Genomic DNA, 24,801 nt, shown 5'->3' on the forward strand with positions numbered 1-24,801 from the left:
ATACGCAGCAGTTTACGTTCAGAAACCTGACTGTTCCCAACCACTGCGGCAAACTATCAATTATCCATTAGGCCTATTTGTCGTGCAGGAATTAAACATCAAGTCCACGTAAAAGAAAAGAGACAATCATGGAGGAAAATATTTGTAGACATTGTACTTACCTATGTCCCCAAGCAGGTTAACCAACTTCTACTGCATCCACTCGCATTTACAACACCAACTCCGAGTCAAAATGTCGTCTTCTCAATACAAAATATTACAGAAACTGTAATAACTGGCGGTAATGTCTGAACCAATTAAAGTCGACAGGACTTCCGAAATATCTGACAGTTTCGCCAATAACTTCTCTCCGTGAAAAATCCAGGTAACTGCATAACGATTACACTTCGTCACTAAAGAACTGGGATCTGATTGGCTGGTGTGTATGTCAGTCAATATACCGACGTTTATTTCCCGCCTCTCTTGTAACCAATAGTAACCAAACAGACCAACGCTAAAACCTTCGTCAAGTGACTTCGAGAAGCAGTTCAAGCTCTGTTGTAACCCAACGGTAATATTGTTGTAATATTAATATTTTTCTGTAATCTGCGCTGTTGCCAGTGTGATTAAAACGTAAAACGATTATCTTAAATGCTTGAACTGAAGCAACTGGGTTTCTTTTGTTTCTTGAAGATGTTTCATCCCTCATCCGAAATCCGGTTTACATTAAAAACTAACAAGTACATTGTATTGTATCTTATTGTTGCAGTGAGTTTTAGACTTCTACTTCAAATTAACTTTACGCCATTTAAAAAAAAAAACTTACTTCTGTGAACAAAAGACACGTAAGAGGAAGAGAGACTTAGTACACTGGATTGCAGGGGCAGCATTGAATTATAAGAGTTGTCTGACTAAGTTTGACTTTCCTAAATCATATTGAAATTGATTCTTACCAAATTAATTTTTTAAGATGAGAGACATTTCCTCCAAAACTCTTGCAGAAAAAGCCACAACTTGGCGCATACAATTTGCTCAAAACTAGTTAAGGAAATTAAGGAACATTAAGACCTACAGGGCATTTCTCTTACCTTCCACAAGATGTCGCCACATGCATTAATAATGACTGGGACATTTCAAAGCATGCTCTACTCCCATTGTGCGTGAGTTGACACTGACAGTTAGTGAATTAAATATAAAATCGGAGACATAAAATGGTGTCGCTATTTCTAGGAATTTAGCTTCTGTTCGTTTTCTATTTTTTCCTTAGATAACTTGCCTTTCCGATTAGGAAGAATGGCGCCTAAGAAGCAAAAAAGGTCAACAAGCAGTGCAGGCAGTAAGGTGAAAGGTGAGGGTAACTGATAATTGATAATGTTTAATATTTTTGAACGTATGCATGTTTGCCTTTTTAAGATTTCTAGTATATTGTCGTGGAAACCAAAGTATAAGCTGACTGTTACTTCTCACTCAGGCCTGAAGAGTCAATCTCCTCCACTGCAAGAAAAGACTGGTAAGAGAAAATCTAATTATTCGAACGGCATTTCATAAGTTTTATTTGAGTTTACCTGGAGAAATGCTGTCTTACATTAAAGGAGGGATGCAACTAGAATAACTGAAACTCTGACATATCTTCCTCCAGAAAAACTATATGCATTCTTCAGATGTAAAATTGAGTGTACTATTGCATACCCTCTGGACATGCTCCCCACTCAGCTTTTGGTTCCTATTATCAAAGTTTGCTTTATGTTCCTTCTCTGAGTGCCTGCTTTTGGTCACATATTTTGGTTGCAAGCTGAGTACGATACATTAGGTCATATACTAAAATGTAATTATTCTGAGATTTCTTCAGTTCTGCTTTGCTCCATTTTTGCTAAGTTATTCATTTATTTAATTAATTTCTGCCTATACACTTAGCAGTTTAAGTCTAATTCATGAGCAGATCTGAAAAATATCTATTTTCTTCAGACTTTCAGACATTCCTTTGGGACTTACCTCAGCCTTAACTCAACCTGAGCCCTTCGCTTAACACACACCATGTCTTAACCCTAAAATTGAATGGTTAAGCTTGTGGGGATCAACTTTCTCTTCGTGAATTAGAAAAAAAGTTCCCATCATATGATAATGACAACATGGTGGCCTGGTTACACAAATATAAATGTATGTTTTGTTCACTCCTCATTAGGTAGCTTAAACATATCAGGAATAAGCTGATGAATACCTAGTATTCAGGCTCAAATTATGATTCTTCCAAAATATAAGCAGAGATGAATGCAAACATAGCCAAAACAATAATGTCCTGTGATTTAGTATGAATATTTCAGAGTATGCTGTCAAGCCTTGGGTAAATTAGGCAAGAAGAAGGAGGCCTAACAACTTTAAAATAACTTTCTGATGCAGCCAACAAAAGCAATTTAATTGCATTCTTGAGGGATATGGAACATTGCACATCATACTCTCTTTGTCTCCCAAGCAAATATTTCCCATGAATACAAATGCCATAGTTGATACATAACTTTGTGAAATGAAGGGTGTGAGTTTCTACTACAATGATTTGGCATGAGACCAAGTGGAAAAGGTTGACACACCCAGCTGGGAAGTGGTTACTTAAGCTGTACTTGAGCATTCCCAGCGTCCCCTCAGCAACCTTGTGGAAAGACTTTGAAGAGAGAGACCACAAGCAGGATGAAAACTATCATTATGCAGAGCTCTGTTTACTGTAGTGCTCCCTGGACTTTGCCTGATCTAAGATATGACAGAGTATACATAGACTGTTTAAGTGTTTTTTAAAAAAACTTTGGAGTGGTGATTCACAAGTGTGGTAATATAACAGTCCTGTAAAAAGGAACAGCATTCCCAAAGAGGTCAATGGACATTGCTGGTTGGCTAAGGGTTGCATTTCATCCTCTGATATCGTATCATTGTCTAACCTGTAGGGACGGGCAGGTGAATGATCAGAAGTGTTGTTGTGCCTTCCATCGGAAAAGTAGCAGGGAGAATCTGTTCCATTTTTATATTTGTCCTCATCATCTTTGTGTCTATGACTGTCAGACATTATGGATCACATAATGTCTGACAGATACAACCTGACATAAGTTTAAACTTATGTCAGGTTGTATCTATAGCTGTTTTGGCTTTTCCTACAGTCACACGGTGTGCCACTGCATTGTGTTCAAAGCTTTGTGTCATGTTGGAAAATACTGATTTTAAATGCAGGGAATAATAATCTTCTCACACTTGTATGGATGTAAATGTGGAGCCTCCTTTCTTTAGATTATCCTATATTACTTAACATAGGTCATTCTTCCACTGGTTGGCTTACTTTGATTTCTTTCTGAAGTTTCCTATGCATGCTGGATAAATCCAGTGCTGTAAATACACCAAACTGACAAACAAATGATGCTACTATTTTTCAGCAAAATAAATATGTGGGGTTTAAATTGACCTTATTCTGACCTATGGCTTTCTGTGTCTTTCTTTTTCTATTTTTTTTTTCATTTTTTTCATTTTTGTTCTCTCAATTGATTGTAAAGGTCATCCTGATGATATATCCCCCCTGGTCCTGACATCAGCCACCCAGGAGCTCTTTGGTTGCCTCGCTGATGTGGATCTCACAAAAGAGAACCCTTACAAGCTTCTGAAAAAAGATGACATCATGAAGGACATTAAGACAAGAGCCCTAATGTCTGATTTCAGCCCTGTTAAGCAGATTGTGTTGGTAAGGGGATGCAATTTCTTATGGATCACACAGATAATAGTTTCAAGAAATTATGATGATACACATATTCCAAGATACGGGCTGAACAGACTAAACAACTAGTTTAACCTAATTCTCCCTTTGTCTTATCTATATTAAGTAGATAACCACCACACATATTTTGCACATGTAGTCCCCTTCAATTATGGCTCATTACTGTGATAAGACTAGAGTCTCCTTGGGGACCCATAAAAATACTCATCTGCTTTAAGCCCTAAGTAGTATCAGCCCTCTTAACACAGGAAATGCCTTGCCTTCACTTTAGTAATGTTTGTGTGATTGTCTTTTTTATGTTTATTAAACCTAAAATAGTTGCTAGAAATCCTTATTCTTTTGCTGAAAAAAGTTCATTTTCCTCATATATATTACACTTATAATACCTTGGCTACAAAGAAAGCTGATTGTTGTGAGTTCCAAATCTTACCATTTAACAGGACTATCCAGAAGAAGAAATCTTGCTGGTCTTTGACAGAGACTTCACGTATGGTCAGAGCTTCTACTTTGTTCTGACACCAGAACTCAAGAGCAAAATACTCGAGGTAAGCAGGCAGTATTATTCTTTGAATTTCACAGATTTTATTCACATAACCTTCTTCAGTACTTACGCTTTAATATTTGTATTGAACGTACTTGCTTTTCTACTCACTTATTTTTATACAACTTCTATTGATGCTCTGCTGTATACTGTAATTTTGGAGCTATCTGGCACAGGAATTTCCTTCTAAGATAAGTTCTATCTTATCTTATCTTTATGTCAGGAAGCATGTTCATGATTTTTACCTAGAATCATTTGATGCATATTTGTCATTCAGCGTGAACAATTTGGTACTGATGTGGGGTTATTTTTAAAAAAAAATTTTTTATATATTTATTTACATAAACAATTCTGTGAAAAAATGTTTTGTATTACTTATGGAAGCCATGCTGTCATGTATCAGAGGTTGGATATAGATATCTTGCCTTCCTAGCTGTCATACTTTTATACTCCTACTCCTACCTTACCTTTCTTGAATAAGACATTCAGCTAACAGTGAATGCATGTGAAGATTTCAGGTTTTTCTATCGAACAAAATCTTACTATTGTATTTCATGGTATTTTTATGGAGCAATGTTGTAATTCTGTCTGTGTTCTTCAGCCCCCAAAGCCTGAAACACCAGAAGTGTTTGAGAATGAAGTCGATAAAACCCCAGAACCAAAGGAATGGATATGTCTTGGCAGTGAGCTGGAAATAGATGAAGAATCTGTCAAGGAGACCAGAGAAAAGGCACTGGAGTATAATAAGATACCATATATATGTGCAGTATGTCAAATTTCATGTTTTTTCTTTAATATGTGTGTTTCCTTTGCCCCTCTCTCTCTATTTTGTCTATATTGTCCTCATCAGCTGAGGTACAAATTCTCAAGAGTGCGGGGAAAGTTTGGAATGCCAGTCTGTTTTTCTGACAACAACACTGCAGATTCTAAGGATAGTTACTTGGAGTGTCCCTCCTACCAAGACAGCAGATTCAGCATCAAGCAGATGCAGAGGGACTGCATGGTACAGGCTGTTCCCAGGCTGCAGAGCAGCAGTACTCAGACAAAGTGGTACGCCAACAAATCTGTGCGCATGAAATGCCTTTGTTCAGCAGGAGGAAGGCACTCAGAGGTTTTGGTAGTCCAGTAGAATCATTTCTCCAGATCTGTTGTGAAGACTTAAAGAGAATAAATGTTTCTCATTGTGAAGAAAATGTAATATTCAATTTCTTTCTCACACATTTTCAGCTGTTCATGTCAACATACATACCAAATAGATAACTTGTTTTTATTGAGTGTTTTCATCGTAACTCTCTCTCTATCTCTTTGGTGCACCTGTGTCCATTTTACAGGAAAACTCAGAGGAATATCTTCACCCAGTACCATCCAAGAGAGTTAAGCACGGATGAAATAGAAAACATCCTCAATTCTGAGAGTCTGAAGAATTTTCTCATTACAGCGACCCCCAGGTAAAATGAATCAGTATAATGATAGATTACATCTCCTCCATCTGCTTCCCAAGGGAGAATTTAATGTAGAGGCTGAAAGTAGACCTCAGATTCACACTATAAGTCTCGGAAAACTCAAACCCATTTGTTATTAGAAACAACAGATATAATGTTCTCAAAAATATTCAGGACACTTGTGGAATCAAATCAGCATCTTAGTCCACAATCTGATTTTGTTGTAATAGGTGCTTTCTCTCTCTGGATTCTAAGTTGAGGACAAAAGCTCTATGAAAAGCTCTTTAATATCGCACCTTCCTAGACCCAAACATATTTGTTTTTGTGGTCCAGATAAGAGACAAATAACATCATGATCATTAGCCCAAATACTTATTGTAACTATAGCTACGGAGAGATACAACCAAGGAAATAGCTCATGTATACATTTACTTTTAGAAGGAGCCACAAACCAAACTGTGAATTGTATTGTAGGATCCTGCATGCCCTTCAACAGGAAGAGATTATAAATGTGTTCATTGATGACTGGAAGGCTCTGGGGACAGCTGGTGACTGGTCTGGACAGGTGTCTGAAGGTTTGGCGCTTCATCGGGCCTTCACAGACCAGAAGTATACTAAAGACAAGAAAATCAGCAGCATTAACTGGCATCCTACCATCCATGGTAAAGAGTACCATCTTGGTCAGGGAACAGATTTACCTACCAGATTATAACAGTTGATTATATAATATATATATTATATTCAAAGTAGGCATTGTATTTTAAAAAATGGACATTTAAGATCTTCTTTCAAGATGCTTTGTAGTTGGAACGTCATATGATGCATTTTTTGATGTGGCAGGTGTTATAGCTGTGGCTTTGATAGAGAAGAAGGAGGAGCAGTCCAACGAGTCCACTGTGTTCATCTCCAGTCCTGCTTTCATTGTGTTCTACTGCTTCACTGACCCCAATAATCCCAAGGTATGAAAATCAGAAAAGAGCACCATACTGTTTGAAAGTAGAGAGATATCCATTCTCACTTCATATACGTTTCAGACATGCTGTCATAAGAAATGGCTGTAAGGATGTGCTCTTTGCGGTCGTTCTACAGTATTTTATTGCTACAGGAAAATTTGAGCAGCCCTATTGATTTGACCCTCAGTCAAGAAATTTGAGCTGCTAATGTGAAGTCATATGACCTCTTCATGGTGTATATCTTCAGTGGAGTGTGTGTTATGCTTTGTTTCAGTGTTTGTTGCAGCAGTGATTAAAGTAGAAAAAGTACTTTATGGATGAGGACAGATTTAATATTGAGATGCTGTGATCCATTCATGCATTTTACCCTTTACAGTTTTAAACACATTTTCTGTAATATTTCTTTTAAGGTGAATTTACTCTTTTTGAAGATTTTTGTCATCGAGCCTGTTGAAATAAACTCAAGTGAAAACATGTGATTTTGTGGATTATATAGTAAGATGCACCTCATATTGAGAGACAAGAATAAGTAAATGTCAAGTTGGCAAGTGTCTAATACATAGAAACTTATGCTTTGAAATGAAATATTTATACCATTTTTATGTGGGATTTAATGTGCTTTTTGCAGTTGCTCCTGGAGTGCCCAGATGATATTTTTGCCTTTGAGTTCTGTCCCTCTAATCCAGAAATTATTGTAGGTGGCTGCATCAATGGCCAGGTGCTAATTTTCAATTCTACTTTACTGCCTCTGCTATCTTTTAAACTCAGCCACTTTCATAATAATTTGTTTCTTCTCATGCATCCCATATTGTATTTCCATAGAATATGTTGTTTCCTACTCTCATTCTGTTATAATAATAGATAGATAGATTTGAGTGTTATTTACTGTTGATCTCCAGTAACATACTTTATGCTCCTGATGTCTCAGGTTGTCTTATGGGACATTTCAGCGCACATCACGTACTTACAGAGGACCGAGTCAAGTCATAATAAGACCTCAGTCAAGACCAATACATTTGTAAGTACCCATATCGTATCTCTAATGTACACAATTATGTGGAGGTTGGCACCGCTGCCTCACAACCAGAGGGTTCCAGGTTGGAATCCTGGCTGGGGCCTTTCTGTGTGGAGTTTGCATGTTCTTCCCATGTATACATGGGTTCTCTGTGGGTACTCTGACTTCCTCCCACTGTCCAAAGACATGCATGTTAGGTTAATTGGTGATTCTAAATTCACCCTGTGAGTGAGTACGAGGGTGCATGGTTGTTTGTTTCAATGTGACCCTGATGAACTTGCAAACTGTCCAGGTTGTACCCTAGTGTTTGTCCAATGGCAGCTGGGATAGGCTCCAGTCACAACTCGTTCCACAAATGTTTAATATGCTGCTATCTAAAAGTCCTGTATATTGTATGAGTATATATCAGTAAATGACCCCACTACCATATAAAAACAGCCATTTAGGGTTCATATGAGCCCATCAATACAACTGAAGTGATAATTTATTTCATCAATACTGACATGACTTGGGGGGTTTCTTGTCTCGTTTAGCACCATTATACTGTAGCATGTCTTTCTTGTTTAACATTTTGCTATGTTTAAACCTATGACAATAAAGTACACAACCTACATACACAGCTGAGACAATCAGACATACAGATGTTAAGCTAATTCAGAGCCTCAGAAGAAGACCTGCACTGACAACTTCCACTTGACTGCTGTGTTGAAACAGACACATACGGTATGCCCTCATCATTCAAGCCCACATTTGCTTTGTGTGTTTTTATTGCCTCTACAGTGGAACAGCTGTCTCCATCCCTCCTCTCACCACTTTATTCTCTTTTGCTACCCCTCTCCCACCCTCTGTGCCCTCCGCCATTCTCTTTGTCCTTGTTTGCTCTTAATTCCCCAGAGTCAACAGCAACAGCTCACAAATGCCAGCTGTTACACAAGTCCTCATCCACCACCAAAGTTTGTCCTCATAGAAGATAGCATTCAAGCAAATCAGATCACTGCCCTCCCTGGTGTTTACACTGTAAACATTGGCAGTTGCATCTGCTTAAAGGGTCTATTTGGATGTTGGGTGCTGTGAAAGATGTGCTACACCTCCACTTGCTGTCTTACCAGATAGATAAATAATTAATATCATGTATGACAGCATGTGTACAGTGGTGGTGAGATGTTTTAAATCAGTCATGTAAGTTTAGGGAGAAAAATGTATACAGTATTTTGTTGATGTTAGTTGTTAGTCTTTCTAATTAGACTGAGTTGTCAGAGCTCACTTTACATATACATGCTTTGCCTTTTGTGTCTGCTGTCCCTCCAGGACCTTGATGACAACAAAGAGAATAAGACTCCTGTTGTGCGCTTCTGTGCAGTGTCTGCCTTAGAGAGCAGTCACAAAGCCCCAATCACTGATCTCCAGTGGCTGCCACCAACATTTGAGGTACTTCAGGCTGAATGGTAAAGTGGTTTGAGGGATTTAACAACTGTCTGTCTGAAACCAAACATACCCTACAACCCTCCACAAGTTTAGTGACCAAAGGTGTTTTTGTGTGCGGCCACATAGCAGTGGTTGCAGCAAAACATTACTTAATGTCTAGATCTCAAGTCTTTTATCCTATCATATGTAAACAGCGTGGCATAGTTAAACATACTGCTGCCAGTCAAGGCAGATTTTTAAACCATTTTTAATTGATTTCTTTGTTGATTTTTTTTTTTCATTAATCTAACTTAGATTAATGGCTATGTGAATGTAAATACCCATAACAGGACATGTAGGGCATTAGTGGTCAAGTTTAGTTGGGGAAAAGGCTCTGATGATAATCATGCAATTTCAGGCTATATTGACAGAGAGGCTCAAATGTGAAATTGACTATCTGATAGAAGTCAAAGTTATATTTGGTCATAAATTAATGGTCACCTTATCTCCTCACTGGCACAAAAATGTCTTCTTTTATTGCATCCTCCAGATGTTATTGCTTTTTATTTCTTTAAACAGTGATCCAGAACTATATAGTGTGAAGATACAGTTGATTGGTCTGAAATTACATTTTCTACCATGCCACTATTGTTACCACACATGAAGAAATCCAATGACAAATGTGCACAGAAAAGCTACCCTATTTTTTTATCCATAAAAAATGGTTCAATAAGTTGCTATAGTTCACAGAAAAATTCTGGGTTCCAGTTGGTGCCTATCTCTCATCCCCCTGTCGCCAACTGTGATAAATCATTTCAACCAGCTATACTTGTCAAGATAAATGAAGACGAGTAATCATCAAAGTGCCCACAGGGGAAGCATTACCTCCAGTATATTTTCAGGAGCTGTTCTCACTCCTATCAGATCTGTACAATACTGAGCTTGATAGAAACATGTTGATTTTGTAACTTTCTCTCTAACAAGGTGACCAGGGCAGGCTTGCCAGTGGAGAACGAGTTCAACATTTCTGTTCAGATTGTCACCTGCTCCCCTGACTGGTAGGTCTCACATGGAAACATGGAAGAGAATTAATTTAAAGAATTTCCAATTGCTCAGAATCTGCTAAATAACTTAGAACTTAAGATATAAAACCGATATAGTGCCACAATATCTCAATAGCTTATTGCAACATAAAAACAACATTACACTTGTTGAAAGCCACGCAACATTTTCAGGCTGAGTTGATTGTCTTTTTTCAAGTACATGGCCAATGACATAACAAAAGGATGCCAAAATAAAGCCAGATGTCTGTAGGTACTGGAATTTGTTGTATTTTAGGAAACCCAAAATTCTATATTATATTCTATATTCATACTGTGCATATTTAGATATATACTTCTGGATTAAGCATTTTGTTACCTTTTTGAATGTGACCTTTTTGTCTGTGTCTTCCTCTCCCTTAAAAGCTCAATACTCTTCTGGGATGTGAGGTTGCCTAAAGTGCTGAGCCATTCACTGTCAGGCAAGAAGCAAAATGTGGATCAAAAGACCCCAATGACAACCTGCGGTGTCCCTGAAACCTTCAAACACCTGGACAGGGCATGGAAACCACTATTTGGGGTACTGCAGTGATTAGGGGTTCATGATATGTACCACAGCTGTTGATTCAAGATCTGTGAACAATCTGCCATCAACCAAGTCTAACAAATATAAACACCATGACCAGAGCAAATACTTTTTTAACCAAGAAAAAAAACAAAAAAGATTGGTTAGTTCATCTCTTTTCCAATTCTCTACAAATGAAATTAAATATCCAAAATAATTTTGGAGAAATGTGTTACTTTCACATTGCTTTCACCCTTTTTATTTATGTATTTTTAGTCCTCTGTTGAAGTTTTTTCTTTGTATTTAAATGATTTAATTTAGTGTCTCGTGTTTATTGAAAGTTTTTCTTCTCTGTCATGTGTCAGGTTTCCTTGCCAAAGATCAATACCAGTGGAGAATATGTTCCTTTGAAGTTCAGCCTTGAGCATTACACCTGTAATGATAATGCAGGTAGGAACATGGGTGAAAGAATGAACTGTCTGAGTGTTAAGGGTTTGTTTCAATCTGTTGACCTTTTTCACTTGCATAAATGTGTACTACTCAAATTTATACGTTTTTGCCATAAATTTGAAGTGACTTTGCTGTTTGACAAAAGGCACCTCAGAAAACTTCATTAAAAGATAACTATTTATTTATTTGCCATCATCAACATTGTGAATAAGTTAAACATTTTCAAAACTGTTCCTTGGTTTGTGAGATTTGCGTCAGTACTTCATGTTTTCTTTTTAATATTTGAGATATCAGATGTGAAGAAGAAATATTCTGCCTCCCAGTAGTTCTGTGTTGTCTGAGCTACGAGTGTTTTGTGGAAGGGGTTGGATTCTTTAATGCTGCTTTGGATGGCTGAGCACAGTGATCGGTAGGGCAGGATTCATTTGGCTCTTGGATGCTCTCTTCCTGCCTGTCTCTTCTCTGCTTTGGTTTCATACCACTCGGTTAAGTGATACTTCCAAAAACAAGCCATAGTCATAGTTGCAAAGCACTGGCCTTGCTAATTGTCAGCTCTTTGCAATATGCTGTACAAACTCCTTGAGCAGTAGAGAATGATCATGTGTGTCCTGGCTGGTCAGGGCAAGAGGCCTGTCTTTGTCTGGCTAAAGGTCTCGCTCCATAAACACAGCTTTTGTGGCTGGCTGATTATAGTATTAATATGCTCACTAGCCGAGTCAATAAATCTACCAGTTTTTCAGCAGCCCTCAGGCAGAACTCTTATTAAGATTTAATGAATCCTTGTGTGATTGATATTTTGATTCCATCAAAGATTTTTTTACTTATTTTGATTGAAACTTTGCTGGTTCCCTCTGACCTCTATGTTGAGCATTTTGCGCTGTACCTTTGCTTTTCTAATGCTGGAGTCATTAAATCTGTAGTTAATGGCATACTAGAACAACACAACCCTCTCACAGTCCCACATGATTTTCCACACCAAACAGCGCTCATGGGAATAATACAACAATTGAGCATCAGTGTGCTGAGGAAAAAGGAAATCAATGTTTGTGGCTGTGCAGTATCTTTTGCCTCATATCTTTACACACATCTTAACTGGAGAAAGTGGATTCAGAAGATGTGATTGAGTAATCTGATCTGACCTTCAAAAGCCAACTTAACAGAGTGAGGCTTGATTGGGAGGGGTTGTGAAGAGATAGACCTGTACTGTCTCTGACAGACAGACTGGCTTTTGTAATGCGAAAGGATTCTACCAGCTCAGATAGCCTCAGCCATTTTTACCTTTTATCCCCTACTCCTGTTTTTTTTCCATAACTCTGACTCCTAGTTCTACTTCTCTTCACTTACCGACACCTTTTCTTAAAAAAACATTGACTGCAGCTGTCCCCACCTTCCTCCCTTTTTCCTTCTGTCATCTTATTCATAGTCAGATCACAATGTGGACTGCCCCAACGTCACTGTTCATTCTCTGTTATTTCCTTACTAAGCAGATGTTTTATAAGGCACTGGTGCTTCCCAGATTCTGTTCTTTCAGTTCTGTGTTTTCCTTTGGTATAACTGAATGTCTTGAGGACTATGTCGCCTCTTTTGAGTTGTTGAAAAAGGCCTATGAATGTTAAATAAAGTATATGATTCTGCTGTTTGAATTGGTTTCGCCATACAGAAAAAGCTTCAGAAAATGGGCATACAAAGATCATCCCAGACTACAGCCAGCTAAGGGTAACCTCAGCCAAAACACTTAAGACTCTGGAAGATGTCAATTCCAAGTTCTATGTTGGAACAGAGGTAATTTTTTCTGTCCAATAAAATCCATTTTTATTTTATACATCATTATGATAAATCTACCTTCAAATTGCCATCCTTTCACTATCTGCATATGTTTTAAAATCATCAAATTTACAACTAAATTGTTCAAGATTAAGTTGTTAGAGATAACTAAATTACTAGAATGTTCAATATCTTTTAAATTAAAAAATGAAATGTACAAGCGAATGTATATATGAAAGTACTGTAGCATGTACTTTGTTATAGTATCAAATACTGCAACAGCTCATCTGCCATGAAAATGAAGGAGATTCATGTTACATGTTCCTCTTTGTATTTTCTGCCAGGAAGGGGAGGTTGTTTACACTGACTGGAAACTAGAGAAAGACGAGTCTGGACGGCTGCACAGTAAGTACTCTGGTTTGCTGTAATAAAAGTGTATCTAAAGTAGCATAACCAGCGTATTTCTAATCGTGGCCCAGCAGTTTGATATCAATAAAGACAGCAGTAGATTGAATGATAAGATAATTATGTCAAAATTATTTTAATAACTGCTCTCACAATAAATCACTGCTTTGGTTTAGCAGGGATGCTAAATGTAATAACCATTATTGAATTCTAAAGGAGGCAGAGGGTGAACTGCTCCTTATAATTCATCGTGATTGCCTTAGAGGCAAATTCCTGTCAAATCAAAAGTCCATTTTCTCTTCCTATCGTGCTCCTCTCCCAGGTGCTAAGCCCCTTTTCTGTTTCAACGCTCATCAGTGGTTGGTGAACACAATACAAAGATCACCCTTCTTCAAAGACATTATTTTGACGATAGGAAGCTGGAACTTTGCCATTTGGAAGGAGGGAGTCACGGTAACAACACAGCTAACATCATATACTAGGCATGACTTACGTGTTGGGGGCTCTCATTAAATAACGTCAGTTTAGATTTGTAGCATGTACCACACACAACTGAATTATTCCCAAATCAAGCTGATTTAGTTTACCAACATTCTGCAAAAATGAACATACAAAGTTTTAAAATTAGGTCTTCACTTTTACATAATTCAAAATAATCATTACCAGACAAATGAATTTGATCGCACCTGAAGTAGTCTCTCTCTTTTGCACTTCTTGTAAACTTAAACATCTAGGATGGCCCCCTGGTTCTTTCGCGATACTTTGAGCAGGAGTGCACGGCAGGATGCTGGTCCTTGTCCCGACCGGCAGTTTTCTTCATTGGGAAAGAGGATGGCAGTATTGAGGTGTGGAACCTGCTGGAAAACACCAGTGAACCTGCACATGTCCATGAATACATTACCAATACCAAGATAACCTGCATCAAACCCTGGACTGCCTCCCGTGAGTTACTGGCCTCTTTGGTGCGAAACATGGTTCAGTTTAGAAGACTTGTTAATAGTTTATTTAAATGACAACAGAGGAGTTCCTGTCTTCTAGAAAATCTATAGAACTATTATCTGTGAAGGGTAGGGAGAGGTTACCCATGTATAAACAAAGAAAAATAGATTGCGTCTACAGTGTACTGTGCATGCCACATTTTTTTCAGCAGAATCTTACTGGTTTTCCTCATTTTCACTGCTGCCAGCTACAGTGGCATACATCATGCTTTTTACTGCATAGTGAATATCACTGGTTTACTTACAAATTATCATGAACAGACACTGAGCTGCATGCTTTTCCAATAAAGAAGATATTTTACTTATTTGTTGTATACCTCCAGCCAAGCAGCATTTCCTTGCTGTAACAGACGACCTTGGTGTTCTCCGTGTTTTTGAAATACCAAAGACTCTCTACATTCCTTCCAGGCATGAGGTAAGACACCTCAACCCATCCTATGTATTCACCTTAAGAACATGAGCTGTCCGAAATGAGACAAATCAGAGCTGTTTGCTTATTATGTGACATGGTAGCATTTGAATAGATGTCAGTGTATCAAACATGTGAACTGCTAACCAGTTTTTTTCCTGTGTTCATGTGCAGAGTTTAAGTATGAAGAAATACTTTGAACTGGAGAAAGACAGTTTGAAGGATTATTTGAAGAGGGAGGAACTGTGGAAAAAGGAAGCGGAAGAACACAAGAAGAAAATGGTGAGATAGGCTTTCTAATATTAAACAGAAGATGTCAATGTACAAAAATTTGTGTATAAAAGAGTCCAAGGAGTAGATGTGTTAAAAGTGTAAGGAGTTTTGTCTGACAATCGAGATTTGTATTTTACTGAATCTGACAATCCAACAAGCATACCTGCTTCGCACATCAATTGGTAAGCTGCGTAAGTGTGCTGAAATTAGAAACTATCGAGTTCAAGGGTCTGTTATTCAAGTTAAACAAAAGAACAGGCCATAGATATGGTGCCCACAAGACTGCACTCGAGGAACAATTTGTCTGGAAATGTCGGCCATTTAAGCAGCACTGGATTAGACTCTCCTGAGTTATAGACCCCTCCAGCACCTGAGCCTCCTGAGCCATGAGGCAGCTGTGGCTCAGGTGGTGAGTAGTCATCTTCCAATCAGAAGACTGATGGTCCATTCTCAAACCTTGTGGACACACCCACACACACACACACACACACACACACACACACACACAGAGACATTGCACTGCACATATTATATGATAAGCACTGAATATATGATTATTTGAATGGGCGGATGGGAAACATACGTGCATTGTAGAACCTATTTGATATCTACACTGGCAGCCATTGTGTTGATGAACAGAAAACACAGACAAATCTCTCTTCTGACCAAGTTAAAATGTGTAGCATTTCATCTTTACACTTGAAAATTTGGAGCAGGCTCTGCCCTGCTGCATTTCTGTCTTTCTGTTAGTATCTTTCCTATTCTTTTTTTCTTTGTGTTTAATTCATTCAGATTGTTATTTGATCCTGGCCACTGGGAATAGTGGAGTTATTGATAGGTTGTGCCTGGCAGTCTTTTTGCTAAATATAAAGACAAAATCTTTTAGCGGCTCAATGTTTCCATCTTAGACTGGATGGCAGCTCCAGTATATAGATAAAACTTTGTTTTGCTACAGCAATCTCATGTTGTTTTCTGTGTTTGTGCTTACTTCCTCCTTCTTCCACACCGCTATGCTTACCTACAGCCTTTTTTGCTTGACTTGTATATACCACATTCATCTTATAAATAAATATCAGTGACGACACATTGGTAATTTAATTCAGAGAACAGTGTTTAGTTCCCTTGGTAGTTTGGAATATCACATATAGTCTTGGATAAAAAGTGTACTCTAACGTTTGCAACTAATTGTTTATGACTGTTTCTTCTGTGATTTGTCTGCAGGAAACTGACATACAGATCAAGTCCCTGCAGGACAATGAAGAAATGGATATAAAGGAGTACAATGATGACCTTATGCAAGAGGAAAGCATCTTGAAGGACATGGGCTTGTGGCCAGAAGCACAGGATACCTAATATAACACGCACTGACACACAAATGCAAATAGGGCATTGTTCAAAGTAAAGACTTTTTGTTAATTTTTTTTTTTTTTAGAATTGATGCCTTTTTTCAGAGACTGTATTTCCAAGCAGTATTGTTAGATCACTTTAATAGTTGTCTTTATTGTTGTTGCTCCAATATTTGTTATTTATTTATAATATTGTTATTTACACTTATTTATTTACACTTAGAGAGTATAGATTATACTAAAATCTATTGCTATGCTACTTGTAAGTAAAACATGATAACCTTTACAAATAAAAAAAATTATTCTGACAGTGTCAGTAAGAAAGTCTAAAGGTCACCAGTGGATCATTTTCATTCACTTATCTGAGATCAAATTACTGGGTAATGCCTCCATTAGTGCCCTCATCACCACTGCTCCCCAGAGATACAGTTTGAATACTGCAATGACCCAACCCTTACAGGAAGTCATTATGTGGGTCTTTGATTTCAAGATTTAATGTTGTCAAAAACTGCCGTCAGTATGTAGATTAATTTTGGACAGTTATCTTGTGTGTTGCCAATAATCACAGACTGGTTTGTGCAACGCAAAAGTCATTAGTCACACAATTTAGGAGCAGAATTGTTTTGTTTTTATGGTGGCCAGGTCCAGTGCTGCTGACATATATTAACAAACAAGCACTTATGTTGTCTTGATCAATCATTGTACACTTTCATTATGTAGCCTCATGAATATGCAGTTATATGGCAGAAGGTTCCCTTCGTGCTGAGAAAGTACCACCTCCAAGAAGGAACAAAAGAAGACCCTACAAAGAGTGTCCGATGAACTACAGTCGGCTGCAGTTCCTTCAGTGCAGACACAAAAAGAAGGCATACTTCCTTCAGTATGTGTAAGTTCTGCAAAAAAGTCCTTGCTGTGGGAAGGTACCTCTAAACAGCTTTTTTTAAGCTAATCAAAAAACTACAATTCTTATTTTTCTAAAACAATTTTTTTTTTACACTAAAACTGCAGTTTTAGATGATATCTTACATTTTCTTGTCATCATCAGAATAGAGCAGTTGATTACTGTTCACAGCATCTGTGCTTCAACAGAAATGTGGTTTGCTTGGTCATTTTCAACACATTCAAAGTTGCAGCTCGTCACATGTTGATGCTTAGTAGAGAGCCCTTTATGTCAGATTTTCACACCAAATTCCCAAGCATGGGACTGTCCCCGAGACTGCCCTTTTAACTTCTTCTTGTTTTTGTCTTTATCTTGACTTTCAAGGTGTTTCAAGGTTTCTTTATTTTGAGTTCCTTTGCACTATTACTGTACTATGTATAATGTCATTACACATTAAAAGTACTTGGTTAAGGTTAGGAAAACATGCTTAGATGCTAAAATATACAATAAAATACATTTTATTGCTCAGAACTTCACTAATATTTTTCACATTACTGCATAACACTTGTTGAGACTTTAACATTATCAGGTCAGGAAATCCTGTATATCCAAAAGTGACGCTTTAGGGGTGCCATCTGTGTTCAAAACCAGCAGGGCAAGCTCCTACCAGTTATGAGTACAAAATGAATGATTTTCTAAATGAGATCTCCGTCAGTCACACTGTTCATAAAAACTATGAGAATATTTACAGTATATTGCAATGATATCTCTCTAGTTTTCCGATTCCATTAGCTTCTCTCCTTTACGGGGACAGAATAAGCAGTGCAACAGATCTATGGTTCCAAACTGACAGCCGGTATCCTTCCAGAAAAGAAACTGCAAAGAAGGGTGGGGTGCGGGTCAGATACTGCATAATATAGGAGCAGCTGTCTATTGCCAAGTTTTCAAACTGTGTCCAAGTTGCCTCAAAGAGAAAGGGAGAGTATGAGGGTTGAGAGAATCAATGAACAACACAAACAAATGTTAGAAGAGAGGGGGCAGGAGAGAGTGAGAGGAGAGATGTAAAACAGAGGTTTCCCCCCAGCTGAAGTGAGCTGGGGTCGACTTCACTAAGGCCATGACTCATTCACGTGGACGGCCCTGTCACGGAGTGGAGGCAGTGGAGGAGGTTGAAGAATGGGCTGATGTGAGGGTGCACAGAGACAGGCGTCCATATGGCCCCTGAGGCACCAACAAGGTCCCAGTGACAAAAGGGGCCTCTGCTCTCCAGTCATCTCCTCTTCAAACCTCTCTGGGAAATCTATTTTGCAGTCCCTCTCTCCTGTGTAGAGCCTGTCACTTTCTCCCAGGCCAGCTCAGGAATGTGCTGTCTGCAAGTCGAGGTGTGTCTTCCCACTTGCTGGTTGGTTATTATTGTAATGGCTGATGCAAAGAATGTTATGTCATTTAGTCAGCTTATACTCAGTGTACTGTAAACAGCAACATATACAGAAATGTTAGCTGCTTAAGCTCTGCTGCTCAGCACTCCTTTAATGTTTGGCACAATGGACAACAGCACAGCCATAAAACCCAATGACCCCCACTGACATGAGGGGTATTCAAGATGTCAGATTTTCCTCAGTTGACTTCTTCATCTAACGCCAAGAGATTTCCCAAACATAAAAAGAGATCTGCAACTGAGGGGGGTGTCTTTACAGAATGGGTTGCCTGCGGTTCAATTTTTATCGCCAGTTCTTCAAAGTTTTCATGCTAAATCCTGGGAAACAATGCAAGCAGGTGCTGTGTAGGAGGCGCTGTAAATCTGGCTTGGCGAATTAAGCCATCGCCTTGGCATTGTTCTGGCTGGCCCCTTGGTTGCTCCTGCTGGGGAGGGTGTTAGGTGGGGTGAGTTTTTCTGAAGGGTCTGCTTCCACAAATCTCCCAAGATGGTGGCACCCTGCACATTTTAGTACACGGTCATCCAAGTTGGACCCCAGCTGCAGAGTGGAAACATATGCAGTGCAAGGAGCTTGTTGCATGACAAAGACGAGAACTTATGTGAGAAAGTCTCAGGGAAGGAGTGTTAAATCATGTTTCTTTTTTCTTTTCCTGCTTATCAGAACAATGCATTTGTTTCTAATGTGAAGAAAAAACATTTCCTTTTCTCATTGACAAAATCAATGAATATTCCTTGAGCCTCAAAATCAGCATGAGTAATTGAATGTATCCTTATTTGAATTGCCAAGCTTTGTGTCACTGATGTAAGCTAAAAGGCCGTTTCTCGTTAGAGCCTCTGTGAGGTTGGTGGTGGGTTTCATTAGTTGACCCTCGACCTCATAAGGGATCAGGTGACCAGGACACTGCTGTGGAATGTTCCCTCTTGACTTCTTTTCATTTTCTAATTTCAAGGCTCTCAACAGTTTGGATTCCTGTCATTTTACCAGCCGCTCCCAAGATCTAGAGCAGCATGTAGCGTCACTGTTAATGTGTGTGTGTGTGTGTGTGTGGTTTCTCTTTTTTCAGTTTGAAGCCAGGAACTCAGTAAACTTGTAGGATCTGACAGCTTTCTGTCAACTAAAATGTTTGACCCCACATGTTTAAAATGTCTTTGAGGTTCAAAAGTTGGATTTAGGGTTAAGGTTAGAATTAAGGTAAGGTTAGGGCAGGGTTAGACCATTTAGTTATGATGGTGAGGGTAAGGAATAGACTTTGCATTATGTCAATGATCTAAACAAATATGCACAAATGTATGTGTGTGTGTGTGTGTGTGTGTGCAGTCCAAAGTGGAAAACATGACAATGTTATAATGACAGTAGGAAACATAAAAGCAGTAAACTAATCTTTATTTCAAGGTTATTATTCACAACTTTCAAATTAAACAAGAATATTTAGCCTTGTACTTGGCGTCCTGGACAACAGCTTAATATTCATCATGTTTTTATGATTTAATTAACATTGTGCCGTCAGGGTCATTAAACTGTGAGTCATAAATTTGTTGAAAGAATTATCAATATCTTCAGCAAGATTAATTGTCCGTCTGTCCTAATTTTTATTATCATGGGTGATTGTGCTCATGCTTTCAGCTGAATGTTTAAGGTGGTGCTCATGAAATAATTAATATCATGTAATGTCATGCATTGGTAAGAAGGTATGTTTACCACATTTACCATTTCAGTTCAACATGTTATCATCAAGTAAAGGCAAGGTCAGGTGATGCTGATGGGTGTGTTATTAATTTTGTAGAAATAATCTTGTGACAGTGGGATGTTGGGACTTTTGTCGGTAGAAAATAAGTAAATGAATGAAAAATAATAAAGAACCCAGCGAAGGGAGGAGTAATACCAAGAAAAATCCAGAATTTCCTGTCACGACCTGTGTATTGTGTTTTTTTCTGTCAGGTCTTAGTTTTGCCATTTCCTCACCTCTTTCCTCAGTTCCCTCCTGCCAGTCATCAGCTCCACTCCCTTCACTTGTGTTCAGGTATCCTCAGCTGTTCTTACTCACTAATCACTCTCCCCACAGTATTTAGTCTCCCGGCTTGTTGTCGCCATTTGTTAGATCCTCACTGTTTCTACCTCGCCTCCTGTCCGTAGTTCTTTTTCCAGTTTTAGTTAAGTCTTGTCGTTTTCTGGGTTGTCAGTATTTAGTTTTTTGTATTTCCGGCTTTGCCGTGCCCTTGTTTAAGAATAAAGTTTTACTTTTATTTCGCCTCCTGGCTCTCGCTCTGTGTCCTCACCTGGGTCCTCTTTCCTCGCCACCTTCAACCCATGATATTTCCAAGATTAAAGTAAATCATCTACAGAAGAAATAGTAAATGGTATCGAAGAGTAAAAGGGAAAATGTCAGAGAGAAAAAAGGGACATTGTCTGATTGCAGTCACTAACTTACAAAAGGCTTTAGCCTGCATGTGTGAATGGATAAATCAAATTGTGCTCACATGTCTCCCATGTCTGTTTTTTTAGGCAGTGAATCATATACTGATAAAATGAGTGCCTCAACCTGAACATCCCACACAATGGAGGCAACTACTTCAGCTAGTCAGTGAGAAGATCAAGTTGTGTGTTTGCTTCCTGTGAAAACAAACCCCCTTGCAGCACATTTCATAGACTTGGTCTAATGTCTAATTTTGTTTCTTTAATAAAAGAGGCCATAGTAGCCTGTGGTCAGCATCAAGGAGCTACCACCCCAAGCAGCAGGTGAGCTAAGTTTTACTGGTGACAGCTGGAGAGTGTTCTGCTGACAGCAGGAAGACGATAGAATACACTAAAATACCAGCTATATCACTCCACTTCCTCTGCATAGCTCAGAGTTATCTCTACACTTCATATCAGCACAGTGTTAAAGGCTGCTTGGAGGACGAACCACTACTAAAGGTGTGCCACCTGCAAGTTATCAAATCTGTGAGGCCCAAATCTTCTCATTGAGCCTAAGCACAGCTGCTGTCAAGGCCAATTTTTGGTCTCACCTTTCACATTTTTCTCTCCTATCAAGCAGAGCAAACCCTCATCCTGTCCTCAAGCTGAAAAGAGTTGCTTTATTCTGGAGGGGCAGGAGAGAGAGGGGTGATGAGCAGCTTACCTTTAGGAGGGATTAGCCTTATTAAAATGAAATAGTCTAGTCCTGAGTGACAGAGCAATGGAGGTGAAGGAGGGAAGAGGCTAGGAGGACAGAAGAGAGGGCCTACGTTGTGTGAGGCCCGGCCCCTGAGGATCTGAAGCGCCGCTCCCCTGTGTTCTCCTTCCCTCCATTCTTCACTTTCACTTCTCCCTCGCTCTTCATCTTCTCCCCCTTTTCCTCTGGTCTGCTCTCTTATCATCACCGCGGTCCAGAACAGGCAGATCTGTCAGCGCTGCGTCAAGAGATCTGCCCTCAGGCCCTCAGATGAGCTGCCAAGTACAGGGGCTGGACTGCAAGGGAACAAAAGACCCCCAAAAAACACAGAATAATGGCTGGGACCTTAGCAAAATGTGTTTAATAGTCCCTCTATTGACGGGTACTGCATTTATGGAATGTGTGCCGAGGGTCAGTGCATAAAGGTTCCCAGCTATTAGTAAGGCTTAGTTCACCCAAGGAGTGACTGTTAGTATGCATTAGATTAAATGTGCCTCTCAGTGAAAGACGATAAACACTTTGAGTATACCTTTGTAATTACAAACTAATGATTTGTAGAATATAGTAATACTTGTAACAAGATTAATTCCATTCCTAAATCAAAGTCACAGGGTACATGCAATGTTTTTGACATGTGTTATCTCTTATTCAACAATGAATGGATTTGTGACATCCATAATAATACATGATAGCACTAGAACAAATGCAACAAAAAACTGCAGGTGAGGGGGTATATATTAGGAATACATGAATGGTTAGGTGTGTCCAAACTGTCGCCTGGTAATATATAAAATTCGAAAGGGTGAAGACTTGCGGCCATACGAGTGTAGCTAGAGAAAGCCATTTTATGTCCACTTCACAAAGTGATTCATTCCTCAATATCCCCTTAATTAGATATCATGATTAAAGAGTTATGACATTTAAAACCTAAATTTCTAAAACAAATAGGAAATTACTGGCATCTGGGGCTTCATACGTAATACCTTTGGTATACTATAAAATAACTGTAGCTAAAATAATTTCTATCAACTTATTTATGCCACTGCCATTTCATTCAAGTATTTAATCATTTTAATTATTTATTTTTTAATTATTTAATTATTTTAGTAATTTTATTATTACTAATGATCATATGTTCCTGTTTTGTTTTTGTCTCTTGTACGTTCAGTTAATCTGTAACTTTGTGTTTTGCTGCTGCCTACCTAAAACAGGTCTCTCTTGCAAATGAGACCCTGGGTCTCAATGAGATTGTACCTGTATAAATAAAGGTTAATAAAAAATAAAATAATCAAACCACAGTCCTGTCTTCAGCTTGTTTAAAATGTTGCTACCAGACTCCTCATGTACTACAGAACCTTACCTTACCTCTTGAAATGTCCTCCTTTTTTAATGATTGGTTTTAATGCTTGTGAAGGGTTAGCTCTAGAGTTTATGGCTCATGTCCTGAACTCTCTGTTATTTATTTGTAATTTCTCTCTCACACACCTGGTGCCAATTCACAGTTTAGTACACCTTGAGATGTTAGGAAACATTTTCACATCTCTTGTTTAAAGGTTTTCATGGTGCACTGTGAGGTTTACACAAAACTCATCTTAAAAAAAAACAACAACACTGTGTTTGTATTAACCACAGATTACTTGTATGATTTGGATGATGATCACACAGTGCTTTACTTTAAGGTCACATTGATCATTTTGAATGTCTGCTTCAACGTCTCTACCCCAGCAAGTCCAATCCACCCAAATGTCCTTTTTTTTTGGTCAAAGTTAAGGCTTTCCAAAGATGAAAAAAGAAAATCTGAAACAAAGACTGTGTGTTGTGTGTCTGGCTGGTTGACTTACAGCTATGATAGTGACTCAAAGGTCAGCAGAGATTAAGGGAATGGATGAGAAGGAGAAGAAGACAAGAAAAGGTCTGGTTTCACATGCAGGTGGCTGTCAAGGATGTTTACCTAACGAGGTCCGTATCTCGTCTCTCCCAAATTAGAACTGAACAAAAGTTCAATTGAGTTTGCTCTGTCAGACTGCCTGATATCAAGTGGCGATCCTGACTATCCAAACATGCTCTGTGTTAATATGTCTACCTTTGTCTTCATATGGGATTTCACTCTTGCTTTTATTGGAGATTAGAGAACAGCTTTGTATGTCAAATGTGAACAAAGTACTTTTAAAATAAACACTCGTTTAGAGCCAGCTCCTGAAACTAAGTATAAAACCCTAAAATCCAGATGTTCAAAGATGGAATTTATAAAAGGTACACATAAATATTACAGATGGGGTCAATCCTTTTCCATTTAAGGCCTTGCAAAACACCTACAAATAACATTAAGACTGATGAGATCATTATTCTCAGTGTGAATGATTATGTACATTTTCAAACTGCCTGTGAAAAATTTGGTTCCATCATCACATAAACCTCAGTCTTAACAGTTTCTGAGGAAAGTAGATACGAGCATATAGACTGGGCTGTCGAGAGAAAGCAGGTATGTGTACATGGTGTACCCCTAAGCTTCCTCATACCTGCTAAGTGAAGCCGTGAAAAACATAATATGAACCTACTGTGGCAACATCAAACACGGCTGAAAACCATTTAGTGCTGAATGCCCTCCGGCTGCTTTGGCTTCTCATGCTATCTTCCACAGATTTGTATCACCACAGCCAGACCCATTCTGGTGCAGTCGTCCCAACCTTATCTTAATTCATGGCACATTGGAAAATATTCACTTCTGTCTGTGGTATAAGTTGCTTTTAGTTTGTGATGTTTTGTGCTCTGCATATTTTGCCAAATGTTTCTTTTTGGATCCATAGTGAAATTGCAGCCTTCCAGCAGAGGATTTTACTGCATGGCTAAATGCAGCTGCATCCTGGGAATGTCCCCAAAACTGAGATCAGTTATGGGAGATTCCCACAAGCCAGCTAGGGCAATTCCCCAACATATTTACAGTATCTGTACACTGCTGTGTTGCAGAGCTACCGCTGCAAAGCGGTAAATCTAAAAAA

At 38.6% G+C, this 24,801-nt stretch overlaps 2 protein-coding genes across 2 annotated transcripts in view; one reads left to right on the forward strand and one right to left on the reverse strand.

Annotated features, from left to right (window-relative positions):
• The window catches only part of cunh1orf52 (chromosome unknown C1orf52 homolog), a 156,587-nt gene that overhangs the window by 74,182 nt on the left and 57,604 nt on the right, over nt 1-24,801 (reverse strand). The window lies entirely within an intron of this gene.
• On the forward strand, nt 2,845-16,339 carry dnai3 (dynein axonemal intermediate chain 3). Its single transcript, XM_072388781.1, has 21 exons — nt 2,845-2,857; nt 3,510-3,694; nt 4,168-4,272; nt 4,870-4,998; nt 5,119-5,318; nt 5,600-5,716; nt 6,185-6,372; nt 6,551-6,669; nt 7,292-7,381; nt 7,592-7,681; nt 8,987-9,106; nt 10,067-10,140; nt 10,549-10,702; nt 11,053-11,137; nt 12,798-12,919; nt 13,246-13,306; nt 13,629-13,759; nt 14,041-14,248; nt 14,628-14,719; nt 14,888-14,995; nt 16,208-16,339. The coding sequence occupies exons 1-21, from the start codon at nt 2,845-2,847 to the stop codon at nt 16,337-16,339; spliced, it is 2,523 nt and encodes an 840-aa protein (XP_072244882.1).

Source organism: Leuresthes tenuis, unplaced genomic scaffold (assembly GCF_036924035.1).
Source record: "Leuresthes tenuis unplaced genomic scaffold, fLeuTen1.0.hap1 SCAF_7, whole genome shotgun sequence".
Classification (NCBI taxonomy): Eukaryota; Metazoa; Chordata; class Actinopteri; order Atheriniformes; family Atherinopsidae; genus Leuresthes; species Leuresthes tenuis.

Coding starts and splice junctions, on each gene's coding strand:
- dnai3 (XM_072388781.1), top strand. Junction 5,319..5,599: donor AGCAGTACTCAGACAAAGTG/GTACGCCAACAA, acceptor TCCATTTTACAG/GAAAACTCAGAGGAATATCT. Junction 12,920..13,245: donor AGTTCTATGTTGGAACAGAG/GTAATTTTTTCT, acceptor ATTTTCTGCCAG/GAAGGGGAGGTTGTTTACAC.